Below are 22,934 nucleotides of genomic sequence, written 5' to 3' on the forward strand. Positions count from 1 at the left end.
TTCAAGATGGCAGTGAGCCTCCCTTTGACATCACGCTCGAGGTCGAGGTGGTCTCTGCCCGTTTGCAAGATGGCGGGAGGCTGGGGAAAGCACGCTTCCCACCGCCTGATCCGCCACGTACCCACTCCCAAGATGGCTTCTCCCGCAAAGCCCCACAAAAGAGGTCAGCTCCGCTAACTGGCTCTGGCGCCATCACATGGTCTCACCTCTTCCCACCTCCTCCGACTCAACCGGCCGTTTCCGCCTCGAGCTCTGACGGACGGCCGCCTTATCCAATGCCTGCCTGCCACTGTTCTTGGGCCCACCCCTCGAGCGACCTCCTAGCCATTGGGAGGCGCTGGCGGGGTCCGACGGCGCTCGCCCCGCCCATCTGCGCGGCGGGAGCCAATGGGCAGAGCGCGCGGGGGACGTGTTCGGGCGTCTCCGCCATTTTGTGAGTCTATAACTCGGAGCCGTTGGGTCGGTTCCTGCTATTCCGGCGCCTCCACTCCGTCCCCCGCGGGTCTCCTGTGTGTGCAATGGACGGGTGAGTAGTGCTGGTTCGCGCTACCCGGCGCCTATATCGCGATCCAGCCTTTGCCTCGCCGCCGCCCCGGCCTCTTCGGGGCGGTACACTCGGGGCGCCGCTCCGCCTCCACTCCAGGCCCTCGGGCGCCGCCGGGATTTCTCTCCCTTCCCCCCAATCCTGGCGCGGTTGCGCCCCGGGAGGGGTGGCCGGGCGAGAGGCTGTAAGGATCGGGGGGGTGGGGGCGGCCGGACCGAGCCTTGTCTGCTTCCGGTGCCCACGCGGCCCTTCCCGAGAGCACGCGGCGGCCGCGCCGCCCTTCCCGCTTCCCGTCTGGGCCCCAGACGCACGCGCCGCCTTCTGCCCGCCGTGTGGCCCTTCCGGCGCCCCGTACAGTCTCTGCGCGCCCCCTGAGGTCCCCGCACGCGTGCGCGGCTCCGCGCGCTCTCGGCAGCCCTGTCGCGCGTGCGCGGCCTTTCCCGCCGCGCGGACTCTACTCCGGCTTCCCCCGCCCGCCGCGGGCCCGGGTGCGGCTGGAGACGCCGCCCTCCCGCCCGGAAGGGCGAGGGCCCTCCGCCGCCCCCTTTGTTCCCGCCCGGCGTCCCGGGGTGGCGCCCCGGGCGCCTTGGGGGCGGGGCGGCCCCGGACCTGAGCCCGCTCCACGCGTGCGGAGGTGTCGGCGCAGGCAGTGCAGCGGCCTGGCTCCGCCTTGGGAAGCTAGTAGAACCCGGCGGAGTTGCGCTCTCGTCTGGGCCCCGCGGGAAGCGTCTGGGAGCAGTTGCGGGTGTCTTGTGATGGGGAGCTTCGAGCCAGCCTTCCTTCCTCTGTCGGCCCGACCGGGCGGGGCGGGCGGTTACCAGTGCCCGGAGGGTCACGTGCCTTCGGTGCCTCGGGTTTGAAATGATAGGTTGCAGGCTGAATTAAGGTTAGCCTTTTAGAAAAATTGCTGCAACAGGAGGAACTTGATCTCGTGTTCTGCAGTCCGCTTAGGCTGGGACGTATCTTCCCAGAGAAGCCCCGTCCTGACCCGGGAGCTGGGAAGCCCGCCGGTCGAGCCCGTTGGGAAGAGCTCTCCTGGCGCCCTGGTCAAATTTCAGAGTTTCCCTTCCTCGTCACGGAGACGTGGTTTGGGGTGCGTCTGCGGCCTCTGGTCGGTGGTGTGGTTGCCTAGGCAGCCGGGCCTGGCCTGCTGGTGCAGCTGCAGTTTGGCCTGCTTTTTTGAAAGTCGGGGGACCTTTTGCAGAAAGGCCATCTTCTGTGAAACACTTCCTGCGTCTGCGGCCCTCCCTGAGTAGGAAGCCGCCAGCCGCTCTGGGTTAGCAGTTGGGAAACTGCGTGCTTTTCATTCTTTGTTTTTCTGGGAAGTTGTTTCTTGGCTTAGTAAGATTTTTTAAAAATCGTTGACATTAGTTTTTAAGGTTTTTGTGGGGAAGAAGTGGCAGTCCCAAGGCACAAGCTGGCGAGGCTGTGGGAGGGCCGGATCCCAGGTTGTGGTGAACCCTGAGCCCGATGCTGCAGGCAGTGGCCCCAGGGCCTCTGTCCGCCAGAGGCTTGGCCAGGGGACATGTGACATCGCGGGAGGCTCTGGTCTCTTGTGATGGCAGGCTGGTGGCCAGATGACCTGGTGGGGCGTAGCTGGCTAAATTCTCCTGAGCAGACCCTTTCTGAGTCTTTAGGTGGCACCCTCCAAGGGCTCTACTGTCCCGAGGGCTTGGCCTGCAGGACCCTGGAGCCTGGGGCAGTCACACCCCACTTTCCCCAGCAGGTCACATGGACCCCGATTGATGAGTAACTGTTGTCAGTTTTATCTGATCCTTTCCACTGGGTCGACCCCTTCTCATCCCCTGGGGCGGCAGCTCTAACCTTGGGCCCCTGAGTTGCTTTTGCACTAGCCTGCCCTTTGCTGGAAACGTCTCCCAAGCACTGCTCTTTTCTAGAAAGCAAGCAACAGCATTTCAATCTTAATCTCATCTAGTGTTTTTCCAAGGGCCTGCGGAGGGGGTGTCTTTGTCTTTGGATGCATCGGAGGCGGGGCTGGGGTCTTGTGCAGGGAGGGAGGGAGGGTGGAGGGTAAAGGAGCCAGAGGACAATGATGGCTCCTTTTCAAGTGGCGATTAGAGGGAGGACACCTCCCTTCCCTTCCCCAAGCCTTCTCATTGCTGAAGTCTTGGAGTGGGGGGCTCGTGCCGCCCCTGGAGCCCACGTGGCTGGCATGTGGTGAGTGCTCCTTGCTGATGTCTCCTTTTCTCTCTCTCTGCAGCATCGTCCCAGACATAGCAGTTGGTACAAAGGTAGGCACTGGGGACGTCGCTTTCTCCTTCCGCCCCTTCACTCTGAGGCCTGTGTGCTCCCATTGCTGGGCTGGGGGTAGGGGGGCTGTGCCACAGCCTGCTCTGTGGTAGGAGTGTGGGGTGGGTAGCTCCTCTGAGGTGAGGGGCTCCCGCCCTGACTTCAGGACCTTTACCCTGAAGTCCAGAACAGCACCTGGTTGGAGGTGGGATGCCCGCGGGCTGATGGGACTCTTTACAGTTTCAAGTGGAAAAAGTGGAAGTCTCTTCCCCAGGCGGTTTAAGGGGTGGACCTGGGTTGGGTGGATCCCTGGGGGCTCTGGGGCAGATGGAGGCTGCTTCTGAGGATGTTCTCATTGAGCTCACTTTTGTTCTGAGAAGGGGGCCTCGCTGGCAGAGACTGGGTGTCCTCCTCAGCCCTGGGGGTGGCCTATTATCCCTGGGAGCAGGCAGCAGCTAGTTTCTGGCTGTGGGGCCTGGGCTGGTTTCGGTTTTCCCAGGTGGACTCTTCACACGCCAGCCTTCCTGATCTTCCTGCAGATAAAACCTGTTTGTTTGGTGGCGAGAGGAGGGAGGGAGGGGGATCTCATCCAGGTGTGCTTGTAACTGGCATGGTGACACCCCCATCCCCCTGTTTCTGTGGGGGCCCATCCAGCCAGGCTGCTTCCAGAGGCTGAGGGTGCACCAGCGTGGGTGCCTCCGGGAGGGCATTCTGGGCCCCCTCTCTCAGGATAAGCACGAGCTGTGCCCTGAGTGACAAGTGTTGGGGTGTTAGTAGTGCTTAGCTGCTGCTGTACCTGGCTCCGGGCATGCTTCGGGGGCTTCCTGGTGGTGCTGAGTTGATTTTAGAGCAGGGGCTTCAGTGTAGCTTGGCCTAACCTTTGTCCCCCCAGGGTTCTGTCCGCGTGCGCTGTCTGCGCCCCAGTGGGCAGTCCCTGCTGAGCCGCTGGTCACTACCTGCACTTCACTGTGCTGGGGGGAGGGGGGGTTGCCAGGTGGGCAGACCACATAGGTATTCATGCCAGGCAGTCTGCTGTGAAAAGGGAGTTGAGGCTCAGAACGCCCCCCTCAGGAGGGAGCTCTTCCCTGTGCATCACCTGTTGACAGGAGCTGAGATGCCCTTTCTAAATGTGGTGCAGCTGGCGTCCATGTGGGAGCTACTTGGATGCCCTGTCCATTCTTGTCCAGCTCTGGCCAGGGGGCTTTTGTGAGCTGAGGGGAGGAATTGGTTGGCCTCCAAGTCAACTTCCCTGCCACTTAGGTGAGAATGAGGCTCAGGTGTGTCCCACCTGGTTTCTGGTTTGTTTAAGGCTGGAACTGGCCGGCTGTCCAGAACCTGGAAGCATCCAGGTCCCCCTCTGCCAGGGCAGTGAAGAAAGGCATGATGGGGCAGGTCTGCCTGCACCGGTCGGGCTTTTGACATTTTGCTTCATTTACATCCAACTCCAACCTGTACACATTAAAACCAAGCAGTGGTCTGAGCAGCCTTGGGTGCTGGGGAGCCTGGGGTCTGGTTTCCGCAGCATGCCTATAGCTGGCGGTCTGGCAGTGAGGAGGTCCAGAACATTAGCCCCATGGCCTTGGCCTGGCTGTGCCCACTTTCTGTTCTGAGGGCTGGGGAGGGGGTCAGCGCCTGAAGGGGCTCTGGGGCACTTCAGCGCTGGACCATGGAAGGTGGGGAGGTGTCCTGGACATGGAGCCTACTTGTTTGTAAGTGGCTGAACTGGCTGGCAGTTTAGGGGAAGGGCAGAGATAAGGTGTCCTTGATGTGAGGAGGGCGAGCTGGCAGAAAGACAGGTTGAGGGAGAAGAAGGGTCAAGGCTGGGAGGGCGGCGGCTAGTCTCCTGTTCCTGCCAGGCACTGATTTCGTGTATCGAGGAAATCACACGCGGATGGCCCTTTGGTGGGGTCTCATCGCCCAGCTGGCAGGAGGCTGTCTGCCTTTCTCCCTGCTTAAGCAGCATTTCAAGGGGTTCTGGGAGTTGATTCTATTAGGTTGAGACTAACAATCAAGGGAATTCTGGAGATGATATGGGCTGGGAGCTCGCCCACAGGACAGTTGGGGAGCCTGTTTGTCACCAAGGTGCCTGCTGCCTGGAGAGGTGGCGTTTCTGGTCGCTGGGCTCTGGTTTCCTCAGACTGGAAAGTAGGACATACTCCTGCGGGTGGCCACGGTGGGACAAGGGGGCTTTGTCCTCATGGGTTGTGAGCCTGAGCCACGCAGACCCCAGACACTGGTGGGGGGAGTGGGGAGAGGGAAGGTGGAGGTGGCCATGACGCGCAGAGGCCTTGGAGGGGACCGCCTCTGTCCCTGCCTGGGGAGAGCCCCAAGGGCTCCACAGGCGGGAAAGGAACTGGGGGGACCGTGGGCCCTGGTAGGGCGGGTCGGGCTGCAGCCAGGACACTGGTTTACCTCGCCTCTCTTGCAGCGGGGATCTGACGAGCTCTTCTCTGCCTGTGTCACTAACGGACCCTTTATCATGAGCGGCACCTCGGCGTCCACAGGTAACCCCACCCACCTACCACCTTGCCCGGTCCCTGCGCCTGCCTCCTTCACAGTCCTGGGAGCCAGGTGTGGGGATCACTTCAGCCCGGAAGCCTCCCGGTGCCGGGGAGGGCCCCACTATGAGGGAGTCTGGGGTGCCCTATGTGACTCACAGTGCTTTTTTGCAGCAAATGGAAATGACAGCAAGAAGTTCAAGGGGGACAGCAGGAGTGCAGGCGTGCCCTCCAGGGTGATCCACATCCGCAAGCTGCCCGGCGACGTCACCGAGGGGGAGGTCATTTCCCTGGGGCTGCCCTTCGGAAAGGTCACCAATCTCCTGATGCTGAAAGGGAAGAACCAGGTACAAGGCCCGGGCCAGTTGGGGTGGATCCCAGAGGCATTCCTGGTATGAGTTGGCTCACCCTGTTACCATGTCCAGGCCTTCATTGAGATGCACACAGAAGAGGCCGCCAACACCATGGTGAACTACTACACGTCGGTGACGCCTGTGCTGCGCGGCCAGCCCATCTACATCCAGTTCTCCAACCACAAGGAGCTCAAGACAGACAGCTCCCCTAACCAGGCGGTGCGGCACCCTCAGCTGTGGGTGGGTGGGGGCAGGGTGGGGCATGCGGGGTTGAGGCTGGGGGACTCACAGTCCTGTCCCCACAGCGGGCCCAGGCGGCCCTGCAGGCTGTGAACTCAGTCCAGTCAGGAAACCTGGCCCTGGCAGCCTCGGCCGCAGCGGTGGATGCAGGCATGGCCATGGCTGGCCAGAGCCCTGTGCTTAGGATCATCGTGGAGAACCTCTTCTACCCAGTGACCCTGGACGTGCTACACCAGGTGAGGGGACTGGGCTTCAGCTCTGGGCAGTGGGGCTGGTGCCTGGGCCCAGGCTGACCCACCACCTTCTCCCACAGATCTTCTCCAAGTTTGGCACTGTTCTTAAGATCATCACCTTCACTAAGAACAACCAGTTTCAGGCATTGCTGCAATATGCTGACCCCATGAGCGCCCAGCACGCCAAGCTGGTGAGTGGTCCCCAGGGCAGTGGTGCCCCTGGCCGCCAGGCGCCTGCTGACAGCCTCCTCGCTGTCCCCACAGTCACTGGACGGCCAGAACATCTACAACGCGTGCTGCACACTGCGCATCGATTTCTCCAAGCTCACCAGCCTCAACGTCAAGTACAACAACGACAAGAGCCGCGACTACACGCGCCCTGACCTGCCGTCCGGGGATAGCCAGCCCTCGCTGGACCAGACCATGGCTGCTGCCTTTGGTGAGACCCGGGGGCAGGCCGCCCGGGCAGGACTCGTAGTTCAGGCTAGGCGCCCGCACAGCCCACCCCGCACCTGTGGGTGGGGCCCTGGCAGCCGGCTCGCACCCGTGGGTGCGATGATTAGTGTCTCGTTTGTTTCTAGGTGCGCCTGGTATAATGTCAGCCTCTCCGTATGCAGGAGCTGGTTTCCCTCCCACCTTTGCAATTCCTCAAGCCGCAGGTACTCACACACTCGCCCCAGGGCCGCCTCTGCATGTCCACATCTCACCAGTAGCTCTGCTTCCCCGGCGGCCAACGTGGCGCAGTGCGGGGGGCCAGCCTCCTGGGCGCGGAGTCTGGACAGGGCAGGCGTTCCCAGGCTGCTGAGCCCGCTGAGGACCAGCGCCTGTGGTTGAAGGGATGCGCCCCTAGTAGTGCATTTTGAGCGGCCTGGTAAGCGGAGCGGCATGCACTGGGTGAGCACACCTGAGTGTCCCTCCTGGGGGCCAGGCACCCAGACGCGGAACAGTCCTGAGCCTGTTCTTCCGCCCGGCATGCTGCTTGCATGGTGACGGGCACCTGCGTGCACGCACGGCCAAGGCCACCGGGCTCGATCCTGCATCCAAGAAGCCTGAGTCTTCTGTGTTGTTGGCACATATAGGTGGTCAGGCCAGTATGGTGTGCTCTGAGGAGCAAGGAGGGTCGCAGGGCTGGGGGCCAGGCTGATGCCCCCACCCACCCCCCCGTGTCTCTGTTTGCATGAGGATGGGCAAGACCGATTACTTTGTGGAGACTGGGCACCACACTCAGCTAACCCCATTCGCCCTGCAGGTCTCTCTGTCCCTAATGTACATGGGGCTTTGGCCCCTCTGGCTATTCCGTCAGCGGCGGCAGCAGCAGCGGCAGCAGGCCGGATCGCCATCCCGGGCCTGGCGGGGGCAGGCAACTCTGTCCTTCTGGTCAGCAACCTCAACCCCGAGGTATGTGACGCCTCCGGGAATTAGGAGTTGGGAGTGCCCCCAGTCGTAGTGCAGATGAAGCCTCTGAGCGGGCACTGGGCTCTGGAGCTGGTCCAGGCCCAGCCATGCCCGCGGGCGTCCCCATCCTCCTCTCTGCGCTGACATCACTCACTGCTGCCTCCTTTCCCGCAGTGCTTGGAGTTCTCTTGTTTCCTTAACATCTTAATTTATGTTTCTAATTTCATGATGTTGAGAGTTGAAGTATTTGGTACACGAGAACGAACTTGAAATTTCCAGCCTAGCGAACATTGATGTGCAGAGGGGCGCCTTGAGAGGAGGGTGCAAGCTGAGGCCACCTGCCAGTCCATGAGGTGCAGCCAGGCCTGGCTTGTCTCGGGGCTGGGTTAGTTAGCTCAGGGAGCTGGGGTCCAGTGATCGAGGCTCAGTATTTGCTTCTCGAGAGACGGGGTTCTTGTTTAATGAGCTGCTCTCCTGCCTGTCTGACCTCGTGTGACTCTCAGTCTCCCCAGTCCTGTCCCAGTTCCTCTGGTCAAGCTGTCCGCTCGCAGCACCCGGCGAGCCTGACTGGAGGCTCCGGTGCAGGCTGAGGAGACGGTTCCTGGAGGGCCTGGTTGGGGGAGCGAGTGGGGGGCCAGCAGGCGCCACCTCCTCCCTGCGGAGGGTGCTCCGGCTGTCTGCCTGGCGTGTGGCCTGTAATGTGTGTGGTCTTGACTGATGGGGCACCGCGTGTTTTCTTATGTATTTACTGACCTGTGTTTTTGCTACTTTTTTTCTTTTCTCCCCTTCCCCTTTCCCAATTTTTTTTCTTGCCCTGATCCGGAATTTCTTTGCCAACTGACTGCACGGTACTTCTGCTTCCTGTTGTTGCTTGAAACAAAACAAAACCATAAATAAATAAAAAAACAAAATTCCCCCTCAAACCCTGCTCTCCGGAAACCAACCTGCCCTTGAATATTAACATCCTGACAACTTCATCATCCATCAACCTGCACGCCTGCGGGGCTGCCTCCTCGTGGTGGACGATTGGCAACTCGCCCCCTGACCTCTCCCTTTCCCTGTCCCTCGCTGCCTTGCTCTGCTGTCCTCTAAAGAGAGTCACACCCCAAAGCCTCTTTATTCTTTTCGGTATGTTATCGTTCACACTTTTATTACCTTGTTTTCATGTAGTTGAGGTGGTCGTTACGCCCTGAGATTCCGACGCGTGCGGCCTGGGCTGCGGTTGCGTATTTATCTGGACTCTGTAGAGCACGGTTCCCTGCCCGCATGCCCTTGGCAGCGTAAATGTGTCGGTAGCATGCTACAGGATGGTTCCTTGGCAATTGACCTTTCCTGGATTTTATGGCTTCTTTGCGGAAGGCAGCCCTCCCAGTCATGCTCCCTGTGTCTAGACAGGTTCTCAGAGGCAGAATAAGCAAACTGGGGAGAGCCAGCCCTGTGTGGGAGTGTGGGTCGCGGGGACGGCGGGTGGGCGGCTGGGGCCTGAGGCTCAGCCCCCTGTCCCTGTGCTCTTGAAGGCGTGTATGGAGATGTGCAGCGCGTGAAGGTCCTGTTCAACAAGAAGGAGAACGCCCTGGTGCAGATGGCCGACGGGAGCCAGGCCCAGCTGGGTAAGGGGTGGCCCGGGAGGGCGGGGCTGTGGGTGGTGCCCAGGGCCCTCAGGTCACGTGTGCTGTCTCCCCCCACCCACCCACCCTAGCCATGAGCCACCTCAATGGGCACAAGCTGCACGGAAAGCCAGTGCGCATCACACTCTCTAAGCACCAGAGCGTGCAGCTGCCCCGCGAGGGCCAGGAGGACCAGGGCCTGACCAAGGACTATGGAAACTCACCCCTGCACCGTTTTAAGAAGCCTGGCTCCAAGAACTTCCAGAACATCTTCCCACCCTCGGCCACTCTGCACCTCTCCAACATCCCGTGAGTGCCTCTGTCTCTCAGATGCTGCCATTATCTTATGATACCTCATTTCTGGGGCCCTCACCCATCCCTGGACATTCCTGTCCTGAGGGAATGATCTTGACCTTGCACAGACAGGCTCACACCTCTCTCCATTTGCAGGCCCTCCATCTCTGAGGATGACCTCAAGCTTCTCTTCTCCAGTAACGGCGGGATCGTCAAAGGGTTCAAGTTCTTCCAGTGAGCAGAGCCCCCTCCCCCACTGTCCCCAGTCTCCCTGGCCCCTTGCGGCTCCTCATACCTGTGTTCCCCCACCCCTTGCAGGAAGGACCGCAAGATGGCGCTGATCCAGATGGGCTCAGTGGAGGAGGCCATCCAGGCGCTCATCGACCTGCACAACCATGACCTGGGTGAGAACCACCACCTGCGGGTGTCCTTCTCCAAGTCCACCATCTAGGCCGCCACCCAGGACCAGCCTGCCGGGCAGCCGGCGACAACTTCCATCATTCCAGATAAAAAGCCACTTTAAAAAGCAGCTGAAGTGACCTTAAAAGACCAGAGATTTTATTTTTTTAAAAGAGAAATCAGTTTACCTGTTTTTAAAAGAAATTAAATCTAATTCACTTGCTCACCTTGGGGAGGTGGGGTGCCAGCCTCAGGCTCTTGGTGACAGTGGACGGCACCACCCGCCCAGCCCCTGCCCGTGCCTTCTGCTGCCTGCAGGGCGGGCGCTCCTAAACCCCCACTCGGCTTTCTTGTGCCTTAAACCCGCTGCTCTGGCAGAGCTTGCGGGGTCAGCCTCCCCTGGGATCATGTGCCTGGTGTGGTGGGGGGCTGTGGCCGCCACCCAATCCTTCAATCAAGTGTGTGATTCTCCCCCAGCCTTGGGGCCTCCCCGGACCCTTCCCTGTTGCTTCTTCAGCTTTGTTTTCACTGTAATCTCTGTATTATGCTTCAATGCAGCTGCAGACACCTGTGCCTAGCAATATTTCCAGTTGACCAAATATTCTAATCTTTTTCATTTATATGCAAAAGAAATAGTTTTAAGTAACTTTTTATATAGCAAGATGATAAAAATGGTATGAGTGTAACCTAAACTTTTTCCTTGTGGTATGACCTTGTATACTGTACTTTTATTTTGTTCCTTGTCATTGAGTCGCAGGGCAGGATCTAGTTTCCAGGGCAGACACAGCGGGGCCGGCATCTGCCGCCCGATGCCTTACACCTGACTGTCCTTTCTCCAAGGACAAGTGCTCTTCAACTTTCAGGGTTACTTTTTTTCCTGCAAATTTTGGACCAAAGTTTTGTTTCTGTTATTTTCCTGCCTCTAATGCTGGGACCCCAGGAGGTGGGGCAGCAGCCCTCCCCTCCGGTCTTCATGCCTCGTCCTGCACTCACGGGTCCAAGGGGTGCCCTGTACGCAGGCCTCTGCTGGCCGGCCCTCACTCGGGGCCTGGGCCTCAAGTTTCCATGTCGGGGTGGAACAAGGGTGTAAATATTTATAATTTTTTATACCTGTTGTAAGACGTGAGGGGCAGCAAATGCGGTTTTTTATGGTGACACAGATGTATATTTTGATAACAGCAATTACAGGCTCAGTATTGTAAGGAGCACGGCAGGCCCCGCCCGCTGCCGGCTTGTAATGCAGAGAGAACTGAATTAAAGCGATTTTATAACAACTCCTACCTTTTCTGTAGGCTCTTTTTTCCTGTCCACATGTAGAAGGCGGTCTGGCCAGTCTGTACTGGACTCTGAATAAACTCTCTGTATCCTGCACTCGATTCCCCTCTTTATTGGGCCTGTTGGTTTCACTGCTGCTTCTTCTTCTGTAAACTCGGCCATGTCATCCTTCATGTGTGGGGGTTTCAGCCCCACCCCTACACCCAGTACTCCAGAAAGACTCAGACTGCGAGCTCTTCTCCAGGATCACCTTTTATTGTCTACCAGGACCCCCTGCTCCACCCCCCATCCCCGCCCTCAGTCCTTGAACCTGCGGGCAGCCTGCATCTTCCGGTAGTAGCTCTCGGCCTCGGCCTCTGCCACCTCTCTATCACCAAGCGCCAGGCCTGCTTGGCGCCGCAGCGTTGACTCCCGGCTGCCTGGTCCCAGGGCACCATCGACTGCACCCAGTGGGGGCAGCCCCTCACCCGTGGCCAGGTTGACAGTGGCCACGGCCCCAAACCGTGGCTCCTCCTGGTCCACATCACTGACTGATGAGCCTGGGGAGATGCCCGGGGGCTTGGCCCCACCGCGGAAGCTGCGGGCCAGGTCCCCCAGCTCATAGCCACTCTCTCCCTCCACCCCCTTGGACCCGACTCCTGCCGCCTTCCACTCCCAGGGCCCATTACCCGCGGACAGGTGGACCACAGGGTGGTGGGGTGCGTGTGCATCAATGGTGACAATGCTGGCAGAGTCGCGGTCAGACGGGGACCTGTACTGGGAGGAGTCGGAGCTGGCACTGGATGAGGACGCCGTCTCGGCTGCCTTGGGGCCAGGTGCACCTGGAGCCTTGGACATGGCGATGACCTGCAGCAGCCGGGGTGGGTTGGCCACACGGGGCTGGGCCGAGGCTGCGGCCACCGCAGCTCCACTCTTCTCAGCCATCATGAGCCACTTGGCCCGCACAGCCGCGCTGCTGTTGGGGGAGAGGCCAGCTGCTGCCTGTGCCCCCTCCTCGGGGATATGAACCAGAGGTTGCGGTCCAGCCCGAGGCGGCAGGATGACACGTGGCCCGAGCCCTGGCCGAGCCTGGACTGTGGGGTACAGTGAGGGAGGTGCTGGACCCCCTTCCTCCCCCTCCTCCTCCTCCTCCTCCTCCTCCTCCTCCTCTTCTTCCTCCTCAGCCATGGGCTCTGCGGGCGCCCGCAGGTGTGCAGGGCTGCCCTCGTCTGGCAGCCCCAGGCCTCGGCCCTCCAGCGACTTCTGCTTCCATTCACTAATGAGCTGCTTGGAGCGGGAGGCGTCCAGTGGAACATGGATGGTCATGTGGCGGCGGGCGGGGTCGTCTAGCGAGGGCGTGCTGACACGGGGCAGTGTGTGGCTGAAGGTTACCATGTTCTCCTTGCCCATGGGGCTGCGCGGGGCCAGCAGGTCTACATCCACGCTGGCCCGCTTCAGGCTGCCCAGCGAGGTCTTGTCGCGGGCCACAGGCCGGGGCACGCCCTCCAGCCGGCTGGGTGGACCTAGCTCATCGGTGCTCACGGACTTGTTCTGCTGGTACACTGAGTCGTGGCCCCGCTGGGTCAGGGCCCTTAGCGCGTCCTTAGTTGGCACTGGGGCCGCTGGTCTCTCTGCCGGTGGGGCCTGGAAGTTGCCCACTGCATGGCAGGCCTAGAGATGAGATGGGGACTGGGTGTGAGGGCTGTGGCTGGAGACCAGGGTCCCCACTGGGCCACAGATATGCCTTGGGGGTCAGAGAGGGGGAAGTCCACCTTTCTCCCCACAGGACAAATTCTGGCCTCTGGCTACTTTGCACATTTGGCAAGTCTGGGCTCATGAGATTCTGCCTCCAGCTCCCAAGGGAGAAGACGGTAGTGTCCCCCAGGGGGGGTGGGGCTGGCCTTCCCCCTCGGGCTCCCTGTTTGACCCCTCACCAGGTAGGCCGCTATGCCAGCCCCAATGAGGAAGCCTGCGTAGACGTCCACCGGGTGGCTGCGGTACTGTGTGATCTGGGTGAGGCCGCAGACGCCTGCCGCAATGGCGAAGGAGAACACCAGGATGGGCTTCAGCAGCTTGGTGGTGTCTGAGATGACCGAGTTGAAGTACATCTGCCAGGGGACAGGTGGGTGGTCAGGGCAGTTGGTCCCTGTGGGGCATCTGGGGTGCGGGGCAGCACTCACCGACACGTAGACAGCAGCAAAGGCAGACAGAGTGGCATGCTGGGATGGGAAGGTCTTCCTGCAAGAAACACCCAGGTGAGCCCTGAGGCTCTGGGACCTGCCTTAGTTTCCCCACATGCTTGTTGGGACAGGGCCAGGCATGCTCACCGGGCAGACAGGATGGCATGGGTGTCGTGGCCAGAGCATATGTCCTGTGTGATGTAGGGATTGGCCTCACATGACGTGCCCAGCAGGGTGTAGTTGGGTTTGCACACAGTCAGGAAGAAGGGTGCATGGTAGCCCGTGGCGAGCTGGATCACGTCAGTCACCAGGGCCGTGGCACACAGGCCAAACACGTGGACACCTGTGGAGTGGGAGTGTAAGGGCCAGACACAGGAGCTGGGGCCAGACCCACCACCCTCGGTGCTCAGATGCCATGGGGGACTCACCTACAAAGCGCACCGTCCGCCGAAGGAAGGAGTTGAAGTTGCAGCCGCCGGCATGGATGCTGCCCTCGGGCCCACCTGGGCCCCCGCTGCGGCCCCACAGCCGGGACTGTAGACAGTACAGCATGCCTTCGCCCACCATGATCTGTGGACATGGAGGTGCTCAGCAAGGCTCTGGCTGGGGGCTCACAGCCAGCCCGGCCCTGCCCTGGGACTCACCGAGGCTGCGGGTGCAGCAAAGGCCAAGCTGAGGAGCATGAGCAGTGGAATGAGTTCTTCACTTGTCTCCACGTAGGGCATGGACAGCGTGCGGTCGTAGCACTGGAAGCCCACCTTAGCTGGCTTGAAGAGGTCGGTCAGCTCCAGGAAGTAGAGGGACACGATGGAGGATGCCACTATGGGCAGCTGCAGGAAGAATGCTGGCCAGGGTCACACCACGCTGGTTCACTGAGTGAGTCATCCGCCCACAAATTCAGTCCTATCACTGACCCATCCACCCACCTGTGCTGTTCACCCACTGATCAGCTCATTCATCAACCAAGTCACCCACCACCCATATGTGCATCTAACAGAGCCATTCCTGCACCCAAGATTAACTCGTCAATCCACTAAGCACCCTATCAACTTCCAACATCCAACTATTCATTTAGTCATTTTCCATCCATCTGACCCCCACCCATCTGTCTATCCACTGATCCTCCCTTCCTTCTATCCATCTATCCCCTCATCTTTAATTCCTTCCATCCATCCACTCACCCATCTAGCCATTGTCTTCCATCATCCATCCATCAATCCACCATCCATTCATCCATTTATTCATGCTTGCTTCCTTCCTCCATCAACCCATCCATCCATATTCACTATTACATCCATCCAGCTACCACCAATTAAACCATTTATCCTTTCATCCAAACACCCACCCCTCTGTCCGTCAACTTTCAACATCCATCCATCCATTTATTTATTATCCATCTGATACCCACCTACTAACTCATCCTTCCTCCCATCTATCATCCATCCATCCATCCACTCATCTTTCCTTCCTTTCTTCCTTCTATTTATCCTATCTACCTGCCTATCCTCCCATCCATCCACCTATCATCTATCCATCATCCCATTCATCCACTCATCCAATTATCATTTCATCCAAACACCTATCCTCCGCCCACCAAATTCCAACATCCATTCATCCAATTATTCATTTTCCATCAATCCACTACCCATCTGTCCATCTATACACCCACCCTCCTTTCTGTCCATCCATCCATATACACATCCCTTCTGCTGTCCTTCCATCATCCATCTAATCTACCATTCATCCACCCCTCCTTCCTTCATGTATTCACCCATTCATCCATTTATCCATCCACACCTGCTTCCTTCCATCTATCTACCCATACATCCATTCACTTACTCTCCCATCCATTCATCTACCCACCTGCCATCCTCCCTCCCAAAATAAATCCATCAATCCATCATCCATTCCTAAATCCACTATCTATCCATTACCCGTCCATTCAATCATCCATTCATCCAGACACCCATCCCTCCATCCATCAACCTCCATCTATTCATTTATCCATTTTCTAACCATCAAACCACTTGCCCATCTACCCATCTGTTCATCCATCTACCCATTCTCCCATCCATCCTTCCATAAATTTCCATCAGCCATCCACCCACCTACTCACCTGCCCATGCTTCCATTCATCCTTCTGCCCAACCACTCATCTACCCACCCATCCTTCCTTCCATCCACCCATCCTCACATCCATCCATGAATCAACTATCCATCCACTTACCATCTATCCATCAACTCACACATCCAATCACCCATCCCTCTATCCATCAACTTCCAATATCTTTCTATCCATTTATTCATTTCCCATCCATCAGGCCACCCAGCCAGCCACATATCCATCCTGCCATCCATCCTCCATCCTTCCTTCCACCCATCAACCTACCCACCCATCCACTCACCTGTCCCTCCATCAACCCATCCATCTATCATTCATTTATTCAAAAACATCCACCCATAAACTCACAACATCTTTCCATCCATTTATTCATTATCCATCCATCTGACCACCCATGCTCCCATGTACCACCCATCTATCCATGCCCTGACTCATCCACCCACCTATCATCCATCTATCCATCTTTCATCTCCATCCATCAATCCACCATTCATTCATCCATCTACTTACGCCTGTTTGGTTGTTTCCTTCCATCCATCCATATATACATCTACTTAACTCACCCATCTATCTACCCATCCATTGACCCACTCACCCACCATGCACCCACCCATCTATCCATCAACTTATTTATTTCCCCCAGTTAACTGTCATCCATCCAGTCCACCATCCATCCTCCCTTTTTTCCATCCATCCAAGCAACCATCCTCCATCCTTCACCAATCAATCTACCTTCCATCCATCCACTTATGTTTGCTTGCTTACTTTTTCATTCCTTCTACCCATCCACTTACCCAGTCACCCATCCTTCCTTCCTTCCATCCATCCATCCATCCATCCATCCACCCATCCACCCACCCACCCACTAATCACTTCATTCATTTCTCTCCAAGGCACCTTTGCTGCCTTGAACAATCTGGGAAGAGCAGACAGGTTCCTTCCTCTTGGCCTCTTCTCTCAAGGACGGATGGATGGATGGATGCACTTAGACCTGCCTCTGGGGTCATGGCCCTCCTTGGAGACACCCTTCCTGGCTCCAGCCTGTTCATCTCTTCTGCTGCTTTTTCTCCTCTGCACCCCATACCCCTACATGCCAGCTTCACACTAAACCCTGGGAAAATGGGTGTTGGGCCTGAATAAATGAATTTTTATTTATAAATGAATTCTTTGAGTTGCTCATTCACACAGCTGTCCTTCTGCACAACCTGATCATGTGCCCCCAGGTGATGGGCACAGGGTACACATGACGTTCTTTCTTGCTCAGAGCAGTTATGAGGAACAGGTGGGAGGTTGAGGTTCGGGAAAGCTGAGCTGCACCTGACCGAGTCGCTGACAGTGTGCTCAAGGAGGGCAGCGGGGCAGGCTTTACACCGCCACTCACTCACCCACTCACACTGCAAAGCACTGACTGAGCAGTTTCCAGTGGAAGCAAACCCTCCCAGTGTCCTCTGCCTCCCCTCTGGTCCATGGGTCTCAAACTGACGCATCCACTGGGGCCAGCACCTCTGGGACCAAAGTGTAGGTGGGCCCCTAAGGGGCTCAGCTGCCTTGGGAAGCTCCCACCTCCACTCTCTCTCTTGAGCAGGGCCTCCGCTCTCCATGCAATCCTGGCTGGAGGCTTCCAGAGAGGAAATGGCCAAAGTTGGGTGAGCTGGGTTTGAAGGAGCTGGGCTGGTGGTGTCCAAGGAGCATTTATGGAGCACCTGCTGCATGAAGGCAGGAGGCCCAAGGCAGCTGAGTGAAGCGGTTCATGGCCACCTGCCTGGGCTTGCATCATGGCTCCTCCCCTTCCCTGTGCCTCAGTCTTCCGAGCTGAAAACAGGAACAATACAGTGGCCACCCCGCCGGATGTCTGTGTAGGACTGGATGAGCAAACACATGGAAAGCACTTAGCATCTGGCTCAGTGGGCAGATGGTGTCCGGCCACAGAGAGGGTTTTAGGGTACAACTAACATCAGCAAATCTTTCCACAAGAGGGTCACGTTGAAGACCTCCCCCACGCCTTTCCAAGCCCCCGGCAAAGTGGCTGTAACACCTGGCCAGCTCCCCCTGCTTCTCCAGCCCTCTGCCCACATCTCCCTGCCAGACCCAGCTGGAAGAACCTGGTGGCAGGGTGGGTTGGTGGCAGGGGCCCCATTTCAGAGTCTGCCACTCCCTGAGGGTCTGTAAGTGCCTCCTAAATCCCACCACCCACTTCTCACTGCTTCCAGAGACCCTCAGCTGAAAACCAGGAACCCCTCAGAGCATATCTGCCCCAATGGAAAATCATTCACACACTCACGATGGCGGGCTAGCGTGCTTGCTTTGGGGGCATGTGTATTTAAGAATGAATAAATATAACACTGGGCTTCCCTGGTGGCTCAGACGGTAAAGAATCTGCCTGCAATTCAGGAGACCCGGGTTCGATCCCTGAATCGGGAAGATTTCCTGGAGAAGGCAGTGACTACCCACTCCAGTATTCTTGGACTTTCCAGGCAGCACTAGTGGTAAAGAACTTGCCTCCCAATCCAGGAGATGTAAGTGATGCAGGTTCGATCCCTGGGTCTGGAAGATCCCCTGGAGGAGGAAATAGCAACTAGCAACCCACTCCAGTGTTCCTGCCTGGAGAAGCCCATGGATGGAGGAACCTGGGGGGCTACAGCCCACAGGGTCGCAAAGAGTCCGACACTACTGAAGGAACTTACCACGCACACACAAACATAATGCTGGCAGTACAGGAAATGCAGACCAGGGCTGGGATATGGCTTTGCACCTCTCAGGTTGGTCAAAATTCAAACATCACCAACACAGGTGCAGACACAACTATGGGGAAACAGGCAAGTTCAGGGGCCTCAGTAGGAGGAATCTGGGGTCTTTCCACACCCTGCTCGCTACAGATGCACAATGCAGACAAGCTCTGCATTCTGTGCAGGGTGACACAGGCCAAAGAGTTTACAGTCTCCTGCTAGGAATGCCTGTGAGACATCAAGGCTAGGAAACCCCCCAAATGCCCAACTCCCTAGGGCTGGCACTGGAGTACTACGGGGCAGTGAAAAATGATGGGGCAATGGTAAACAAAGATCTCTGCTAGAAACACCAAGGGCAGGGACTTCGCTGGTGGTCCAGTGACTAAGACTCTGCACTTCCAGGGGCCCAGGTTTGATTGCTGGTCAGGGAACTAGATCCCACATGCTGCAACTAAAGATCCTGCATTCCACAATTAAGACCCCGCCTGCAGCCAAAGAAAAAAAAAGCCGAGGGCAGAACCTGCATTTCTACAGGTGGTGGGGGAAGGGCTACATACGGTGAACTTGAATGGGAGGCTGGCTGTAGTCGTTTCAGTCCTGTTGGACTCTTTGCCACCCCAGACTGTAGCCTACCAGGCTCACTGTCCATGGGGATTCTCCAGGCAAGGATACTGGAGTGGGTTGCCCTGCTCTCCTGGGGATCTTCCTGATCCAGGGGTTGAACTCACAACTGTTACTCTCCTGCACTGGCAGGCCGGTTCTTTACCACTAGCACCACCTGGGAAGCCCCGAATGAAAGGCTTTCTGGAAAGGGACACAGGTGAGAGTAGTGGGAAGTTGAGGGGAGCTGAGGGTGAGGGGCTGCCTCCGTGTGGCCTGTAGAACACTGAGGAGGAATAACCTACTGTAATAAGGATTCAAATGCAAACTTGAAAAAGTAACCAGGTTTTCTGCCTGTGGGGGAGGTAACCAGCCATCTGGGTGACCCTGCTCAGGGTAGGGTTGGGTACTATCTGCTCAGGTCCGGAGGACTTCTCCACCCACGCCCAGCCTGGGCCCCTCACTCCAGCCGGGTTTCCTGGCGTGTAGAGCAGGAGGCATTGTGGGTGACCCAGGTACTGATCAGGTGGATTCGCCTCACCAGCACTTCATCAGCGCTCAGGATGTGCCCGGTGGCTGCACTTAACTATCTTATTTTGCAGCACTCCTGAGGCCCTCACTACATGCGGAGCCTGTTCCGTCAGAGCTCAGGAAGTCCACGAGCCTCCACGATTAGCAGAGGAGGAATTTCAATTCAGACACTCAGGCCTCCGGCCTTCACCTTGCAGGAAGACATCGCATCCATACCGCGCCCCCCTCCCCGCCCGCCCACCGCGCCCAGCACCTTGCTCCAGCCCCTTCGTGTGAGCGGCTGACCCGAACCCCGGACTGAAGGTCCCGCCTCGAGCATCTGTCCAGCTCTCGCAAAGCCCAGAACATTCTCTTGCAACTCCTACTCGTCCTGCAAAGCCCAACTGTTCTGACCGCCCTCCCCGCGCCCCCACACACCCAGGCCCCTGGCTGTGCTCGCCCCGGTCCCTCGGCGTGGGGGTCCCCAGGGCCGGCTAAACGGAGGCCTCTGCCCTGCCCCCACCAGCGCGACCTCCCCCCAGTCACCTCCACGAAGTAGAAGCAGGGCAGAAGCGTCATGCTGTCCTTCGGGCTTTTATTCTTCTCCTTGGTCGAGATCATGGTGCCGGGGGCGCCACAAACCGTAGTTGGAGGGGACAAAGCCGCGCTGGAGGAGGGGAGGCGCAGACTGAGCCCTGGGGGACCAGGTGCCCGGCGCCCGCGGAGGAGCGGCGGGCCGGGATGCACAGAAAACGCCCAGGGAAACTGAGGCCGCGAGGCGGGGGCCGCGGCCGCCCCTGGCGCACTGCGGTCCTGCCCAACCCTCCGGCTGCCTCCCCGGATGGAGGGGCCGCGAGAGGGCTCGGCAGAGAGGGCGGCGTCGGCCTGGTCGAGAGCCTCCGGGCCGGGGTCCCACCCGCGAGTCAGGGCTGGGGCCTCCGGGACCCGGAGGGCCGGAGCCGGTGGAGGGGTGGGGTCCGCGCTACGCCCGCAGGCCCCTCACCTGGCGCGCCCGCGCTCGGAGGGCGGAGCTGGCGGCGGCGGGGGCTGCGGCGCGGCGGGCACAAAGCCGGCCCCGCCCCCGCGCGGGCGGAGCGGGGGGGCGGAGAGCGAGCGGCCCCGCCCGGCCTGAGACCCCGCGCCTGGCGGCCTGGAGGCTGCGCCTTTGTCTCGGCGCTTCGAGGGCGCCGCGCGCGTCCGTCACCTTCCCCGCCTCCCGGCTCCGCGCCCTCGGTCTCTGGGTCGCTGGGATCTACGTCCCCCGCGGCGGGGAGCACTAACCGGGGTCTGAGGGTTCCTCCCCTCCCGGGCGGCTCAGATGGTCCCGGGTAGCCCCATCCAGGCTGGACGCGGGCGGGGTCTCCGGGTCTCCCGCTTCTCTGCCCCCCTCCCTGGTACGCGTTTCCATGGCGAGTTCCCTGGGCGCCCGGGCCATCGGGAGACAAAAGAAGTTGGGGGCGGGGGTGGGGGCGCTGTCTCGCTCCTGGGCCCGCGCCTCGCCCACCTGCCCTGCATCTTCCCCCAGCCACTCGGGGTCCACCCTCCACTGGTCCGACCGCGGCCCCTCGCCTGGCTCGCAGCATCCGAGGCGCAAGGCCCGGGATGCTCCGGGATGCTCCGCGATGCGCGCGGAGCGGGAGGGCCCTCGTGGTGAATTCACGTGAGGCTCCTTAGGCGGCGCTTGTTGTTTGCAGGTGTTTCCACAGTCATGAAGGGTGGGGGCCAGCTAACCATCGTTTGGCAAATGGGGAAACAGGCCCCCGGGCACTTAAATCACTGTCCACAGTCTTCAGGCCCCAGACGGCAGGATTTTCTTTGGCTCCTTTTGTTCACTATCTCCTGTACACCTAGCCCGGTACAGTCACGGGGGAGCCGTCGAGAACCGGGACAGACCCTCAAAATAAGTCCCGCGGTTAAACGTCCAGTTGGATAGGGGGGTTGGGGGAGGGCTGCGCGGCCGGAGAATCCAGTGTGTGCAGCCGTCCATACTCCAGACCCTTCCTGGCTGTGGCCCTTCTTGTGTTAAGACAATCAACTCCACGTGTCTTCAAAGATGATCCTCCGTGTGGTTAAGGGTGGAGTCCAGAGAGTTGATCCCACCGGGGTCTCAGTTCCCTCACCTGGAAATGGGCATAACAAGACGGCTTGGTGTAGGGGACACATTTGGCATGTCTGTCCCACCTCCCCAGGCCTGATGCCCACTTGGACTCCGTTTCCCAGCCAGGCAGGGGCAGAACCTGGGCTGGACAGCCGTTGGGAATCGCTGGTGTTGAAAGGTGACCACAAACTGTCCTCTGGAGGTAGGAGGAAGGGAAATGGGGCAATCATGCTTGATGCCTCCTGGGGGCATGGGCAGAAATGAAGGGATGTCCCCAGAGACCTTCCTGACAGCTTGGGGAACCAGGAGAGTCTGGGGCAGTATCAGGAGTTGGGGGGGGGGGGGTTCTTCCTCCTTGGATCCCCAGTGGTGGAGAGGGAGTGAGGTCCAACTCTGATGGTACGTGGCCCAGCAGCAGCCAGGGGTGAGGGGGTGGGGGGTGGGAGGGTGATGACTTGATTTTGGGCACTAGGGAGCCATGGCAGAGTTTAGAGCAGGCAAGAGGGTGGAACACACCAGGTGCTGCTCAGAGACTCCTGAACACATTAATACACTTGATGCTCAACACAGCTCTATGGGGGGGGGGGGGGGGCGGCATTAATGTCCTGCTGCACAGACAGGGAAACTGAGGCCCAGAAAGGGGCCCCTGAGATCATCCAGTAGGAAGGGATGTAGGAAGGGACCTCTGGACCCCAGCATCACCCAGCTTAACCAGCTGTGCTCTGGGCAGGGGGTGGGGGAAAGCATGGGTGGGATCCTAGGAGGGTGGAGATGGGAAGCAGTCTTGGGGGGGCGGACACTGGACTGGGGTAGGGTCCGGTCCTGGGGGCTGTGCTAGGGACACGGCTCATCTGTGGGACCATAAACACAGCAGGGATCAGTCTGAACCCCAGGACCCCACCATTTCAGCTCGGCGGAGAACCCTGAGGCCTAGCAGGGGACCCTGACACCTGCTGCCTCCACCTTCCCCAGTACTGCCCTGGAAGAGCCCCCCACAGCCCCAGACACCAATTGGTGACCTGAGACGTAGGGTCCACCACCAGCCCAACCTCTTGGTGTCACCTTGGAAAAAATACTTGAGGTGTCAGACTTCCCTGATAGTCCAGTTGTTAAGAATTCACCTGCCAATGCAGGGGATGTGGGTTCAATTCCTGGTCCAGGAAGACCCCACATGTTGCAGAGCAACTAAGCCCATGTGCCACAACTACTGAGCCCGAATGTGGAAACTGGTGAAGCCCACATGCCCTAGAGGCCGTGCTCCGCAAGAGAAGCAACTGCAGTGAGAAGCCCCCACAATGTAACTAGAGAGCAGTCCCTGCTCACTGCAGCTAGAGAAAGCCCGCATGGCAGCAAAGACCCAGCACAGCCATAAATAAATAATAAAAGCTGAGGTGTCAAAAATAAGTAAAAATTTTAAATTGATGTGAAATTCACATGACGTAAGATCAGCCATCGTAAGTTATACCATCCACTGGCTTTTGGGAGATTTAGAGTTGTGCAATCATTTAATTCTAGAACATTCCATGTCCCCCAAAGAAACCCTGTTTCCTTCAGCTATTATTCCCCTAACCCCCTAAACCCCCAGTCCCTGACAACCAGGAACCCACCCTGTGTGTCTGTGGATCGCCCTG

At 58.7% G+C, this 22,934-nt stretch overlaps 2 protein-coding genes across 5 annotated transcripts in view; one reads left to right on the forward strand and one right to left on the reverse strand.

Annotated features, from left to right (window-relative positions):
* Positions 1-389: 389 nt before the first annotated feature.
* Positions 390-11,087, forward strand: PTBP1 (polypyrimidine tract binding protein 1). Of its 2 annotated transcripts, XM_061151188.1 has the most exons (15): positions 390-526; positions 2,766-2,796; positions 5,223-5,298; positions 5,467-5,639; positions 5,718-5,864; positions 5,951-6,121; positions 6,199-6,309; positions 6,383-6,557; positions 6,700-6,777; positions 7,368-7,516; positions 8,608-8,641; positions 9,031-9,123; positions 9,213-9,429; positions 9,571-9,648; positions 9,733-11,087. In XM_061151188.1, the coding sequence occupies exons 1-15, from the start codon at positions 519-521 to the stop codon at positions 9,863-9,865; spliced, it is 1,674 nt and encodes a 557-aa protein (XP_061007171.1). In that variant the 5' UTR covers positions 390-518; the 3' UTR covers positions 9,866-11,087. The 2 variants fall into 2 exon arrangements, with proteins under 2 accessions (XP_061007171.1, XP_061007172.1); XM_061151189.1 differs by lacking the exon at positions 6,700-6,777.
* A 291-nt stretch (positions 11,088-11,378) lies between these two features.
* Positions 11,379-22,934, reverse strand: part of PLPPR3 (phospholipid phosphatase related 3) — a 43,791-nt gene continuing 32,235 nt past the window's right edge. The window contains exons 2-9 of one of the 3 annotated variants that reach the window (XM_061151187.1): positions 20,710-21,325; positions 19,752-19,872; positions 13,892-14,077; positions 13,676-13,817; positions 13,395-13,590; positions 13,248-13,305; positions 13,002-13,175; positions 11,379-12,738 (exon numbers count right to left, since the gene is read on the reverse strand). In XM_061151187.1, the coding sequence (XP_061007170.1) occupies positions 11,386-12,738; positions 13,002-13,175; positions 13,248-13,305; positions 13,395-13,590; positions 13,676-13,817; positions 13,892-14,077; positions 19,752-19,872; positions 20,710-20,720 (2,241 nt within the window). In that variant the 5' untranslated portion in view covers positions 20,721-21,325 and the 3' untranslated portion in view covers positions 11,379-11,385. Of the gene's footprint in view, positions 12,739-13,001; positions 13,306-13,394; positions 13,591-13,675; positions 13,818-13,891; positions 14,078-19,751; positions 19,873-20,208; positions 20,231-20,709; positions 21,326-22,934 lie in introns of those variants that run through there. The other 2 variants (XM_061151185.1, XM_061151186.1) reach the window with 2 other exon arrangements.

Source organism: Dama dama, chromosome 9 (assembly GCF_033118175.1).
Source record: "Dama dama isolate Ldn47 chromosome 9, ASM3311817v1, whole genome shotgun sequence".
NCBI classification, from domain to species: domain Eukaryota; kingdom Metazoa; phylum Chordata; class Mammalia; order Artiodactyla; family Cervidae; genus Dama; species Dama dama.

Excerpts from the sequence above, each read along its gene's own strand:
- PTBP1 (XM_061151188.1), top strand. Across the intron at positions 5,299-5,466 it reads CGGCACCTCGGCGTCCACAG|CAAATGGAAATGACAGCAAG; the intron begins GTAACCCCACCC and ends GCTTTTTTGCAG. Across the intron at positions 6,778-7,367 it reads TGCAATTCCTCAAGCCGCAG|GTCTCTCTGTCCCTAATGTA; the intron begins GTACTCACACAC and ends TTCGCCCTGCAG.